A 12143-nucleotide genomic window follows, 5' to 3' on the forward strand; every position below is an offset into this window, starting at 1 on the left:
AATTTTGCCATGACCTGCCGGACACTTTGAAACGTTACTTTCAAAACTGCCTTTGTGGGTGATTAGTTGTTGGATATATCAGTGTTTTGCGTGTCCATGGAGGAAGGCATCATGTTTTGCAACCAGGAAGAGAGCAGGTCCACGGTGGGACTGGAGATGTAAAGGAAAGTCCGGACTCAACAGTGCCATCTCAAGTTTGTGGTGCTACTGGCGTCCCAGGTGTAAATCAGTCCCTGATTAGATGGCTAGAATGACATCCAGCAGCGCTCTGGGTTCCGGAGGACGAGGACCGAAGACCGCTGCTTTAAACTACTCCTCATTTTGCCAGGGGAACCCCCGGGACCCCCTCAAGGACTCCGGTGGTCCCTTGCCACTGCTTTGGGGCACAAACAAAGTGGCCACTGACTGTTTACAGTGGATCGATCTCTCCGGGTTACTGGCCCTTAGCGAGAGAGAGAAAAGGGGGTGAAAAGTAGTCGGAGAAAGAGACGGCGAGAGAAAGCGAGAGCGATGGGGAGGGCAACAGTGAGATAGCAGTTTTGAATGCACTGGAGACCCAAAGGAAAAAAAAGGAGTACAATGGTCTTTCAGGACTTGTCCTAGTTTAGTTCCCTCTCGCTCTCTCAGTCTCTTAGTCTCTCTCCTCTCAAAATAGGAGCAGAGACCATTCTGGCAAATCTTTCATGCCGATCCTAATCAATTGCAAGCCAATTCAGCTCCTCTTTTGACCACTTTCATTACCCAGTAGAAAGTGTTCACACAGCCTGCCAGTCCATCTACACTTCAGTTCTCTTCATTATCTTCCCAAGCTCTCTCTCTCTCTCTCTCTCTCTCTGCTCTCTCTCTCTGTCTTTGGTTTTTCCTTGCACTTTCTCACCTTTCTCTCCCACCTGCGCTGAATGGACTTCCTTCTCTTCCTTCTTACGGGACAATAAAATCATTCAGTCCCTCCAAGGCTTATTGTTTATGTTCGGTTAACAAGAATGCGTGAAGAAAATGGTTATCAGCACACGTGAATTCACGCCCCCCTGGCAAACTCCCCCCCCCCCCCCCCCCCCCCCCCCCCCCCCCCCCCCCCCCCACCCCCCTCCTCCAACCTACCTCCTGTCTTCTCCTTCTTCTCCATCTTCTCTCCATTTTTCTCGTTGCCCCCTCGACTCTTTTCCCTCTCTCGTTCCAGCTTGTTTTAAGAGATGGCGGCGGGGCTGCAAATTTTCCCCGAGCTCACACCAATTAGCTATCACGCCGGAGAAATTACCGAACGAGAGCGCGGCAGACGAGAGGGAAAGTGGGACAACCTCCTTTTTATAAACACACGGAGAGGCGAGAGGTTTGCGTGTGTGTGTGTGTGTGTGCACGTGTGTGTGTGTGTGTGTTTCAGTAGTTGAGAGGGGGATTCAAACAAAACAGAAACTCCTTCATTTATATCACAAACGTCTTAATAGTTCAATTCCCTGGCTGACAAATATGCTCAAAGCAGCTCAACAGTTAGGAGTTTGTCTCAGATAATACTGGGAATACAGAGTAAAACTGGCTCAAATGGGCTAATACCATATATTTTACATTATTAGGCTTTACAATAGCTGTTAAACCAACGGGGCAAAACAGCACTAGCCAGGGGTAATTCATTATTCATGTCACTCAACGGCCCTTTTTCCACTTGGCATTAACATGTGTCTCGAATCTGGGTTGTGTCTAGATATGATTTAGCTGGATGACATTTGTGTCTGACATTAAAATGTGTCACCAGTATACACAATGAATTTGGATTTCTCTTTCCCTCGCCAAAACACAGATTGCTGTGCATGTCACTTCCTCTCATAGTATCTACATCCTTTGAAACTGACTGTAAATGCCTTGTCCCGCTTGTCCCCGATTCACGTGTCCTGATGATCCACATTTGACAATTATGTTACAATCTGAGCAGCCTCCTGCCTGTTTATTTCTGTCTCTCTGGTGTCTATATGTGGATTAGAGATACACTGCATTTACACTCTGTTGTTAATGTGTCCTAATCGGATCTTCAGTGCATCTCGGGTGCGGATACACCTGGATTACAATCAGATACTTTGTTGCCTGGGCTGTAGTGATAAATGAGGAAATGGGCCTTTTGGTCATGTTTTATAAACACTTTAGTTACTGTGGAGAAGTGGCAAATGATTTCAAAACTCTTTCCACTGGTGTTGGCAACACAGACTGTAATATAAACGCAATCTATCCTTGAACCTGGTGGCCAGTATCAGGATCATAAAAGCTGACTCTCACTCTTAGCTCTTATCAGCTGGCCTCTGGTCGTATCTGGTCTATATCTGGGTGGTAACCTGTGTGTGTGTGTGTGTGTGTGTGTGTGTGTGTGTGTGTGCGTGCATGGCAAAAACACACTGATAGCACAGGCTTTTTGCAGGCTGGCCTGGTTTACATGGGCCTTTTAGTCAGGACATAACATAGCTCGGATGGACAGACATGGTAGCTGTTGTTACCATGGTAACAGACTCCTGGCTCAGCCTTGCTTGGTGGATATACTGTAAAAGCAGGACGAGACATCCACCTTTAGCACAAAAAGCTGTCTTTATTCTATTTAATTCTTATGTGGTGGCAAAATGTGTCCCTTCTGTTTCCGGTTACACTACAGCCTTTAGACTTCAAATTAGGCCTAGTCTTGTCCTAGTCTGCTAGTGTGTGTGTGTGTATGGCCACATGCATTGACCTACCACAAACCCACCTACCGAACTTCCTACCTACCTTACCATTTACTCCCCTAATTTATTTGTGTTCCCTCCATCTCTCGCGTACGTATGCAAACACACACAGTAATCCCAGAGAATAAACACCAGATTAGATTAGGTCAGTGTGTGTAATCCAATGAACTCTCACCTCTAGCATGCCTAATGCTGTTAGAGCCAGCACCATCACACACACACATGCAGGGACAGGGACTTGTTGTACTGCTGCTACATCGTTCTGCTCTCAAACACACTATAACGCTGTAAGTAACCAGTAAGTCAACTTCTTGTAAAACAGTTCTTGGCCTGTCTGTTTTCCCACACTCTCTCAGTGGAACAGCAATGTGCTCAATACAACATACTGACTTTCTGGTATCAAAATATTCTGTATATATTATTGTGTATACATGGCTATATATTCTTGCGCTCTCTCTCTCTTATGCAGCTCTTATACTATCAACATGTCCGTGTATGGCAATCTTACCAAATCTAGTGGACTTCAATGCAGCATAACTACGCATAGAGGGTCAACTTTCCACCTTTTTCATCAACCTTTTCAAAGTGCTGCCTAAATCCTGTTCCACCTCATTGGTAAGCTGCTACTGGCCGCTCTTCACATTGCCATGTACGGCACATCCACAGACAAACAAAACTTGTTTACAAGCAACTGACTGATTATTGGGGAAGTGAACGCTGTTCCCCCCCCCGAAATGCAATCTGCTTTTTTTTGTCCTGGTTCAGGGTTGTATTACTGCTGGTACTCTCAAAGTTCACGCTGACATCATGCACGCCTCGGGCGACAAACAACATGGTGCTGCCATTCATTTCGCTTCGCGGCTTTTGATGCAGTCGATCACTCCGTCCTGACTGAAAATTACTCGGCCCAAACATCTGTGGGCCTTGTTTCCGACTATGTATTCAGCAGAGCCCGATCTGTGAGGTCATGGCATTTTTTCCCCCCTCTTTGCCTCTGCCTGGTACCATGGTAGTGCCCAAATCTTCAATTTGCATCAATAATTTCTCCATTTGCGTCAATAACAGTGCATGTGCTAGTGGAAGCTCCCTTCATTTACATTGTACAAGATAGATTTGTAATCAGTTGATTCCTTCCCGTTCATACTGCTGCCGTTAACATTGTTTTTTGTGACGTCCGCTATCAGTTCTCCACATTTAACCTCTATCTGAGCCTCTATCTGATCGCTTCCAAAAACAAGGTTAGCGTGGTTCAGTCCGGAAGACATCTGCCATCCCCCGACTGCTATTATGACGAGTTTACCTCTTTAGTCACCTCATGAAACTAGTTGGACAGCACACTCCCAGTCATCCAACAGAGCAAAGCTAAGCATGCAAATCTAGATCGTTTGTACTGGAACCATCACTGCCAAAGTAAACCTAGATGACCATGCTGGTGATATGATGCACAGTTCAACAGCACAGAGCGCCTTGAGCAACTTGATGTTGCATCAGATCTTGGCATCAGGTTTACCACCATTTTTTTTTTACATGTATTTGTCCAGGGAAAGTTAACTAAGCATGTACGCTCTTTTTTGGCAACACTCTGCTTCACATTCACAGAAATTCAAACATCAAATAGTAGTGCAAGACAGTTTTCTGGAAACAATTCTCAAAACAATCAAGGAATTGAGTCTTTTGGGGTTGACGGAACCCCAAAATGGTCTATCTTTATACACCCAACAAAATATCCTCTGGTTCATATTTACTAATGCCCAGCCTGTGACACCCTGTTGAAAGCACCCATAGCCTTGGCAATATCACCTTAGCCTACTCTTGATTCTAGGTGTCCCTGTCAAACTGCATTGTGCTTTCAAGGACTTCATCCTGCATGTTATTTCAGCAGTTGCTTTCATGGGTAATAACATCACTAACAAGCCTAACAAACCACCGTATCTCCCAGTACAGCTTACACATTTCTGTGCTGTGATTGATCTGGCTGCTGTTTGCTGTTCACTGGAACTTTCTAACTAGACTGTTTCCTATAAAAATGTTACGAGTTCAAAGTTTCTTTAATGTAGCCAGCAACAAGAGGTCAAGAGATGTCATGTAATTACAGGTACTGTTTGTATAGCGTGTATCTTTGAAAAATCCCAGTCCCTCTTGGACATTTTTCTTGTATTCTGACTCGAACACACATTTTGCATCAAGCACATGATGGGTTAAGTTTGTTAATCCTGGTCTGCGGTGCCATTCGACCCATTGAACAGAGGAGAAGGGCAACTCCCTCTGTTTGAATACAAATTATTTACCAACCATTTGGTCGCACTGCTCAGGCCTTCAACAGAAGATGATTCAGACAAGAGAAAATCCCCCAGTCCTCCCTGCAGAACTGACCTTACAGCAGACTGAGAGGGCTCCGGCTTGTTTGGCTAGCCGTAACCTGCCTTTAATATTTAATGCACCCGCACCTGTTATTAGGGATGGGAATGATTACATGTTTGCACGGCTACTCATGGGGAAATCAGGAGTCAACAATTTAAATAATTTAGTTAGACAAAATTTACCAACCTACTCTGATATTTTTAGCATTTTACCCCAATTTTCTCATTTCTCTTGCCTTTCTCTGGTTCAGTACAAGGCTAAGTGGCAATTTTATACATACTGCAGATCTGTTAGTGCATGACAGACACAGGATGCTAATCATGGACATGATGGAAATGCAGTTAGGTTACAACTGAGTCCACAGATAGCTGTCAGTTATGTATTATTTGGAATATTGCTATTTCTAAAACCACTCATGTACACAGCTTCATTTATTTGTGATAAAATTAGCTGAAATTCCCAGCCTTGCTTGTTTACAATTGTTTGGTTTACAACTGTTTCTGCAGGTCTCGTTACCATGTGTTCTGCGTTGTATTTGCGTTTAATTTGAACGGATGAATGTCCTTGTGACCAAAACATCACATTTTTAAGGCCACAATAAAGGGAACAGTTTTAATGGAGGGAGTGTTGTTTATCCCCATGTTTTAGTTTAATTTGCAGCCCCTACTAAAAGGCCTTGTACCAGGCCATCCATTTGCTCTTGATTGAACCTGTCTGACTAAATAAAAGGCTACAAACTCTCAACCACCATATTTCCCTTTAGCCGATCTCCATTCTATTATGATTCTCCCTCTCTTTGCACAACAATAGTTACTTAGTATTACAGGTGTGTGTGTAGTACCTGACAATGTGTACCAGTGTGTGTGTGTCTGTGTGTGTGTACCTGGCTGCTCACTGTAGGGGAGCCACACTGAATGTAGGTCACCGCGACCTTAATAGTACAAAGACAGGGAGAAGACGAGATGGGAAGGGGAAGAGAGACAGGGTCAGTGAGAATGGCAAATCAGAGGAAGTGCCTCTGTGTGTGTGTGTGTATGTCAGAGAGTGAGAAAAGTGAGAAAGAGAGAGAGAGAGAGGGAGAGAGAGAGAACAGTGGCTGCCTATCACGAAGCCCCTTGCGCTGCGAACCACATGATGTCTGAGTGTCGGAAACATTTACCCCGATTACTGAGCATCTTACAGTTTCTCTTTCCCCTGCACTGCTTTCTGTGCTCTGAAGCCTCTTTTACGGCTGAATTCCGCTCATTTTTGCTTTAAATCTGGGGGTGAACGTGACACATTTGGAGGGAAAAACCTGCCTTTCCATCTCATATTCAGCCCCAGAATGTACTGAAGATCGGTAAAAGGTAAGTGGGCAGTTTCCCGTGTTTCCAGAAGTTTCGAACACCCAGTCAAGCGAAGATAAGTCTTGCCTTACGTACCGAGCGAGGAGCGAACTGCAGTGACGGCCAACCTTCCCTTCATTCATTCATCTGTATTGATCGCTGATCCTCTGCTTGCCTGCATCCCTTAAACATAGATGACTAAAGGAAGTCTGCTTTGGACGGCATTAGGCTTTAGCCTCTGCTCTGCCTCTGACTTGGCAGCTTCAGGCCTGGAGGAAACCTTTACTGAGGGACCTCAATCAGTCTCCATCTCCTGGATCAATATCCATTAGTCTCAGTGTGTGTGTGTGTGTGCGTGTGTGTGTGTGTGTGTGTGTGTGTGTGTGTGTGTGTGCAGACCTCAGCGTGGGTGAATGGGCCTGAGTCATAAGTGCAAGCTCTGGATCAGATTTCTCTCTCTCTCTTGTCTGTCTCACTCGCTCTCTCGCACAAACACACATTTACTGCATACACACACACACACACACACACACACACACACACACACACACACACACACACACACACACACACACACCGAAGCCCATTCAAACACATACCGACCAACCTTGCGAACGGCATGTTGCGGCCTCTAAACTTTCATTCATTAAGACCTGTGAGTGCAAACTGCAGTTTTGCTCAGCGTGAGTAATACCGCACTCTACCACCATGTAATAACTGTATGAAAACAATACACAATCTGCCTGTTAGTCATCGGTGTAGCCGAGGATGTGTTTGTAGTGGAATAACTCGATGATTGACAACATGCCACAACAGAACTCCCTGTTCCTGAGCTCCGAGGCCTAGGTATTAATTCCAGTCTGGAAGACAGGGGGAAGAGAGAGAGAGAGAGGGGGGGGGAGGAGCTCGGTTTTTTTTTATTAGTTGTCATTTTGCATCATGACAGAGAAGCCCGAGACGAGGCAACGAGAACGAGGGAGGCAAGAAAACAAGAAACAGACATAGGCGGATGAGCATTCAGGCGGCGGGGCGGGCAGACGCACAGGCAGTAAGGAAGAAGGCAGAGAGGGAGTGCATGGGAAAGACAAAGGGACCCGACGCCAAGACATGGAAAAAGAGATGGAGATGGAGATGGAGGGAGGGGAAGGGGGGGGGGGGGGTAGAAAAGCGTAGCCTGTGGCGAGACACTCAAACCTGTGCATGTCAGAACAAGATTCCCAGATCGACGAGGAGGAAGTTCGGGAGCAAGACAAAAGAGGAGGGGAGTGCTGAAGTGACACTCAAGCCTTCCAACCAGCTCTGCGTACAAAGCCAGCGGTGGCCGATCCATACTCAGGCCTAGGAGTGGTTTCACTACTGGTTTCACCACTGGGCTGACTGGTTCAAAACAAGCCCTCTGCCAAGGATGCTCCAATTAGAAGTGTTTTTGAGCCAATAACCATAACTCATTTTTAACATTATAAAATCACTCAGTAATGGTATTCTCTCTGGGGGAAAAAAAAGTCTAAAAACCTTTACAGCAAGGCATTTTCTGTGCATTAGTAAATAGCCTGCTACTTCTCTGCTCTGCATTTCATTTTCTTTCCTGTTGTGTTTTACCTGTTTGAAAAGTACATACATTATTAATGATACAGTATGTTTCTCATGTTTTGTCTGTCCAAAAATGTTTTTCTTGCTTTTGTTTACCTGCCGTGGGCAAGTTATTTTGCCATTCGAAAAAACAAAACAGAAAAACAAACATAAACTGATTTGACTAATTATCATACATTATAGAATATTATAGCTTATTATAGCTTAGAAAACAGATTTTGATGCTACACACTGTTTGTGACGCAAAGATAATGGACAATGCTTGCATTTTGGAGCAGACAAATCACTGTTAGGCAGACCTAATCTCATGTTGACAGTAAATATCTGTCCATCCATACTAATCATTATGCCCACTCATCTCTCTCTCACTCTCACACTCACACGTAGGTGGCCTTGTCAATCACAGTCCTGTTGCTCGCAGTGACATCAGCACACCACCGCTGGTTGCCAGGCGCTCTCAGGGGGGCACAACAATATTGAAGCGGCATCCCATAATAACCACAGCTCAACAGAACCACCTGAGAAAAACCGGACTTTACATCAAGTCCTCTGTGCTTTTTCTCTTCCAAACAGAGTTCACCTGAAAGTGGCCATTTCTGTGATATTAATTTAGTGGCGGTGCAATGACTGCTAGAAAAATGTAAAGACAATGAAACCTCTATTATCTGTCCCAAACAAAGGTAATTACAGTTAAAGAGCAATTTATAAACCACAGCAGCTGTTATAACTGCAGCAGATACCAGTAATAAGAAAAGGTTTGTTTCCCAAAAAAGAAATTATTCAACAGACAAACAACAGATTTGATCAACAGTTTGAAGCAGAATGGCTGCGGTATCAACAAAACTAACAAGTGTGGTTGCAGCTAAGCTACAGCATGCCTGGATGCCTCTTGTCTCTCTCAGAGGAGGCCATCAGAGATCAGCTCAATGCGGATACTGAACTTCCCTCTGTGGCTTATTATCTAGCTAGAGACACAAAACCACAGGAGCCAGAGGCTGGATGTCAATACTCAGCCTTCTTCTCCTTGTTTACACCCCTCTCCTTCAAAATCTCAGTTCTACCACAGTAGTCCTACACACGACATTGCACTCGTGGAACAGCCAGTGATTTGGCTTGTGAACAACACACATAGTGTCTTACTATTCTCACACTTTTAGTTTTGTCTCACATTCCATATAAATATTTCAATATCATACACACACACATCACCAAGAAAGAAAAACTCAAAACTACTATTATTCTACCTGGGTGTTTCTACAACTCTGTCAAGATATTCTAATGTAGATTTTTAGGTTAGCAATGTTCAATTTTAATGTGGGAGAAATTAGGGAGGGGGGTAAGTGATCGACCAACCTCATCAACACACAAAAACAGCAAACGGTTCAGGGAGAATCTTGTTTTCGGGTATACGCAGCCCGTCATTCTAACAAGCTACCAAAGCAAGCCGAGTTAGATGATGAAATTGGCAGACATGAGATCGGGCATTGGATCTAATACTTGCTTACAGTCAGTGAACAGAGCTAGAGGGTAATCTGGCATACCTAAGTGTAGCCCAGGGGCTCCCCAACTTTTTCATGTCAAGCACTCACAAATAGATAAGCATTCGAACATGGACCGCCATTTCACAAGGCTGTCCCAGGGAACCCCATTTAAGATGTTTGTAGTTAGTTAGCATTTTATACATAATTTTGTATCTGTTTATGATATACATACGGTGGGGACATTGAAACCAATAATTAAATCAGTCATCATTGTACATTCTCACTGTGCCACCTCTGCTGGGTAGAATAATAGTTTATTCCTCATATGCTGAAGACCCCCTGGAACCCCCTGAAGGGCCCCTGGAGGTCCCCGGACCCCAGTTTTGGGAGCCGCTGCTGTAGCCTATTAAATCAATGTAAGGCCCATGTTAGGGCTTCAAGTACCAGTCTTTGCTGACATATTGGCCTAGTTAGCTAATGTTAGCAATCTATGCGTGCAACTAAACAGCATCTAACCATGTCTAAAGCAGCAGTTTGGTTGTGTGAGTGAATAAATTAATGCAAACACCACATTCTGGGGTTTTGCCGCACACACCGAGCCGTGATATTAACAAAAAGCTACCTTTTTGGCCTGGATAGTTAATGTTACATCGCTAGCTTATCCTGCACAGAGCACACCGAGGGCTGTATGTGCCACGCCATGTATTGTTTACATAGCTCGTCGGGTTGTGTTCATTTTTGACAGGACACAAAACAACAATCACGGAGCTAGTAGGAGAGTGAATTTAATATAAACAGGCATTATTTATGTTTGTATTTTACCCGATAAGATGCTGTTTGGATAACACGCCAGCTTTGCCAACTCATTGGCAGGCTAGCAATAGCTAGCTAGCGTTCGTTAGCTTAAGCAGAGAGGATTCACTGATGACTGAGAATGACGTTAGCTTACGGGCTAAAGCTAGCATGGAACCTGGTGTGAAAACTAGTTAGTTAACAGACATAGGTCCATTATCGGACACGTCTGACGTGCTTCTTTCCTTATTCCGCACAATCTGGACAACAAACAGACTTCAAATAGCTCCATATTACCCATACGCTTTTTTGTAACTATACACACGCTTTTCTACTGCAAAGTCAATTTCATCCGCCCAGGCTTGTCCTGGACGGATAATCTGTGATTGCGGTTCCTTGTGTTTCCCAGACTATCAAACCTTGTATCAGTGGGCAATGCTACAGCTCATATCCCCATTTTGACAACATATAGCTACATTAGAAAGGGGAAGTAATACCAGGAAATGGTAAAAACAATAACAGGCATTATGTATTAGCTACCACCGGGCTTGGTCCGATAATGGACTCGGGAGTTTGAGTCCTGAGGTTTTATACACCGCATCAGTAATGGTCAATCACAAGAAAAAAATACGTAGGTTACATAAACGACTGGTTTAGAACTACTTTGGCGTTGTTTATCGGTCGTTTGTTGGAAGGTAAACTGGCTAAACCGGTGGTTTTACTGGAAAGTTAGTTATACGAAAAGGATGAAATCTCAGCAAATCTAGCAAAATAGTGTCCGATAATAGACCTCGGGACCTTAGCGCTCTAGCTAACGTTGCCTGGCTACACGTTCAGGGCAAGCTAATGGTTATAAATACATACAAGAAAGCTCTTTTCGGTTATTTCCATTCCTATGAGGGCCATTGTTATTTGTACTCATTCCGTTTGTGACAATAGTCGTAAAATACTTCAGCTAAAGCCTCCGCCATCCTCCACTGTCTGAGCCCCCCAAAAACAGACAACACAGACGGGAACAATGTCCCTCATGTAGCGCGACCAACGGGAGCGGCTCTCGATGGAGCTCAATCCCACCTCTCCCACTCATTTTCGGCTTACCAGTCTTGAAGAACGCCGCTATGTCGGCAGCGTCCTTCGCCGTCTCCTCCGCTCCTTCCCCGGAGCTCATGGCTGCCACAACCCGGATCTGGAGCTCGGTTATCTCCAAAGTAGATTCCCCAAAAAATCGACAAAAAGACGACACAAAATCACTTCAGTCCTGACAAAAGCGTCAGTAAAGACACACGGACGGTTACGGTGACTCCGAGACGCTAGCAGTGCCATCTGCAGACCTCCATCTTGGGGTAACGTAATTGGAAACGAAGAGCCGGGGGGCACCGGGTTCCTCCTCGGAGTGGAGCCGAGGGGAGAGTCGCTGTAGCTGGGAGGAGGGGGCGGGAGGGGCCGGGTCGCTGCTCGGTGAATCTCCGTAAGCCTTCGGAAACGAGCAGACGGTGGGTCATCAAGGAACGACGGTCACTCTGTTTGTGTGTGTGTGTGTGTGTGTGTGTGTGTGTCTGTCTGTGTGTCTGTGTGTGTCTGTGTGTGTCTGTGTGCGTGCGTGCATGCGTGCGTGCGTGGCACGGGCAACTTACAGTGTGAAACGCATGGATTTTAAAACTAATGAGTCATGAAGCAGCAAACTCCACATGGATAATGGATAATAAGGCATATGAAGGCTATCACTTGTAATATCCACTATAGAGGAAGTGAATGACAGCCTTATTTGTATAACCTTGCTCATGATCTGTCTAATATAATAGGCTAGGAGCACTATTGGGAAAATATGACCAAGTTATTGGGAATTCAACAGACTATGATTCATGCTTTGCTTCAGTGAGGTGAGCAGGCATCTG

The 12143-nt window shown here is 44.9% G+C and overlaps 1 protein-coding gene across 1 annotated transcript in view; it reads right to left on the reverse strand.

Annotated features, from left to right (window-relative positions):
* Positions 1-11607, reverse strand: part of LOC139642397 (triple functional domain protein-like) — an 80023-nt gene extending 68416 nt beyond the window's left edge. The window contains exon 1 of the mRNA XM_071517212.1: positions 11347-11607. Coding sequence (XP_071373313.1) covers positions 11347-11416 — 70 coding nt within the window. The 5' untranslated portion in view covers positions 11417-11607. The remainder of the gene's footprint in view (positions 1-11346) is intronic.
* Positions 11608-12143: the final 536 nt, after the last annotated feature.

Source organism: Centroberyx affinis, unplaced genomic scaffold (assembly GCF_046629955.1).
Source record: "Centroberyx affinis isolate AG114_WGS23_722 - 3 ecotype Tasmania unplaced genomic scaffold, CSIRO-AGI_Caff_v1 ptg000474l_1, whole genome shotgun sequence".
NCBI classification, from domain to species: Eukaryota; Metazoa; Chordata; class Actinopteri; order Beryciformes; family Berycidae; genus Centroberyx; species Centroberyx affinis.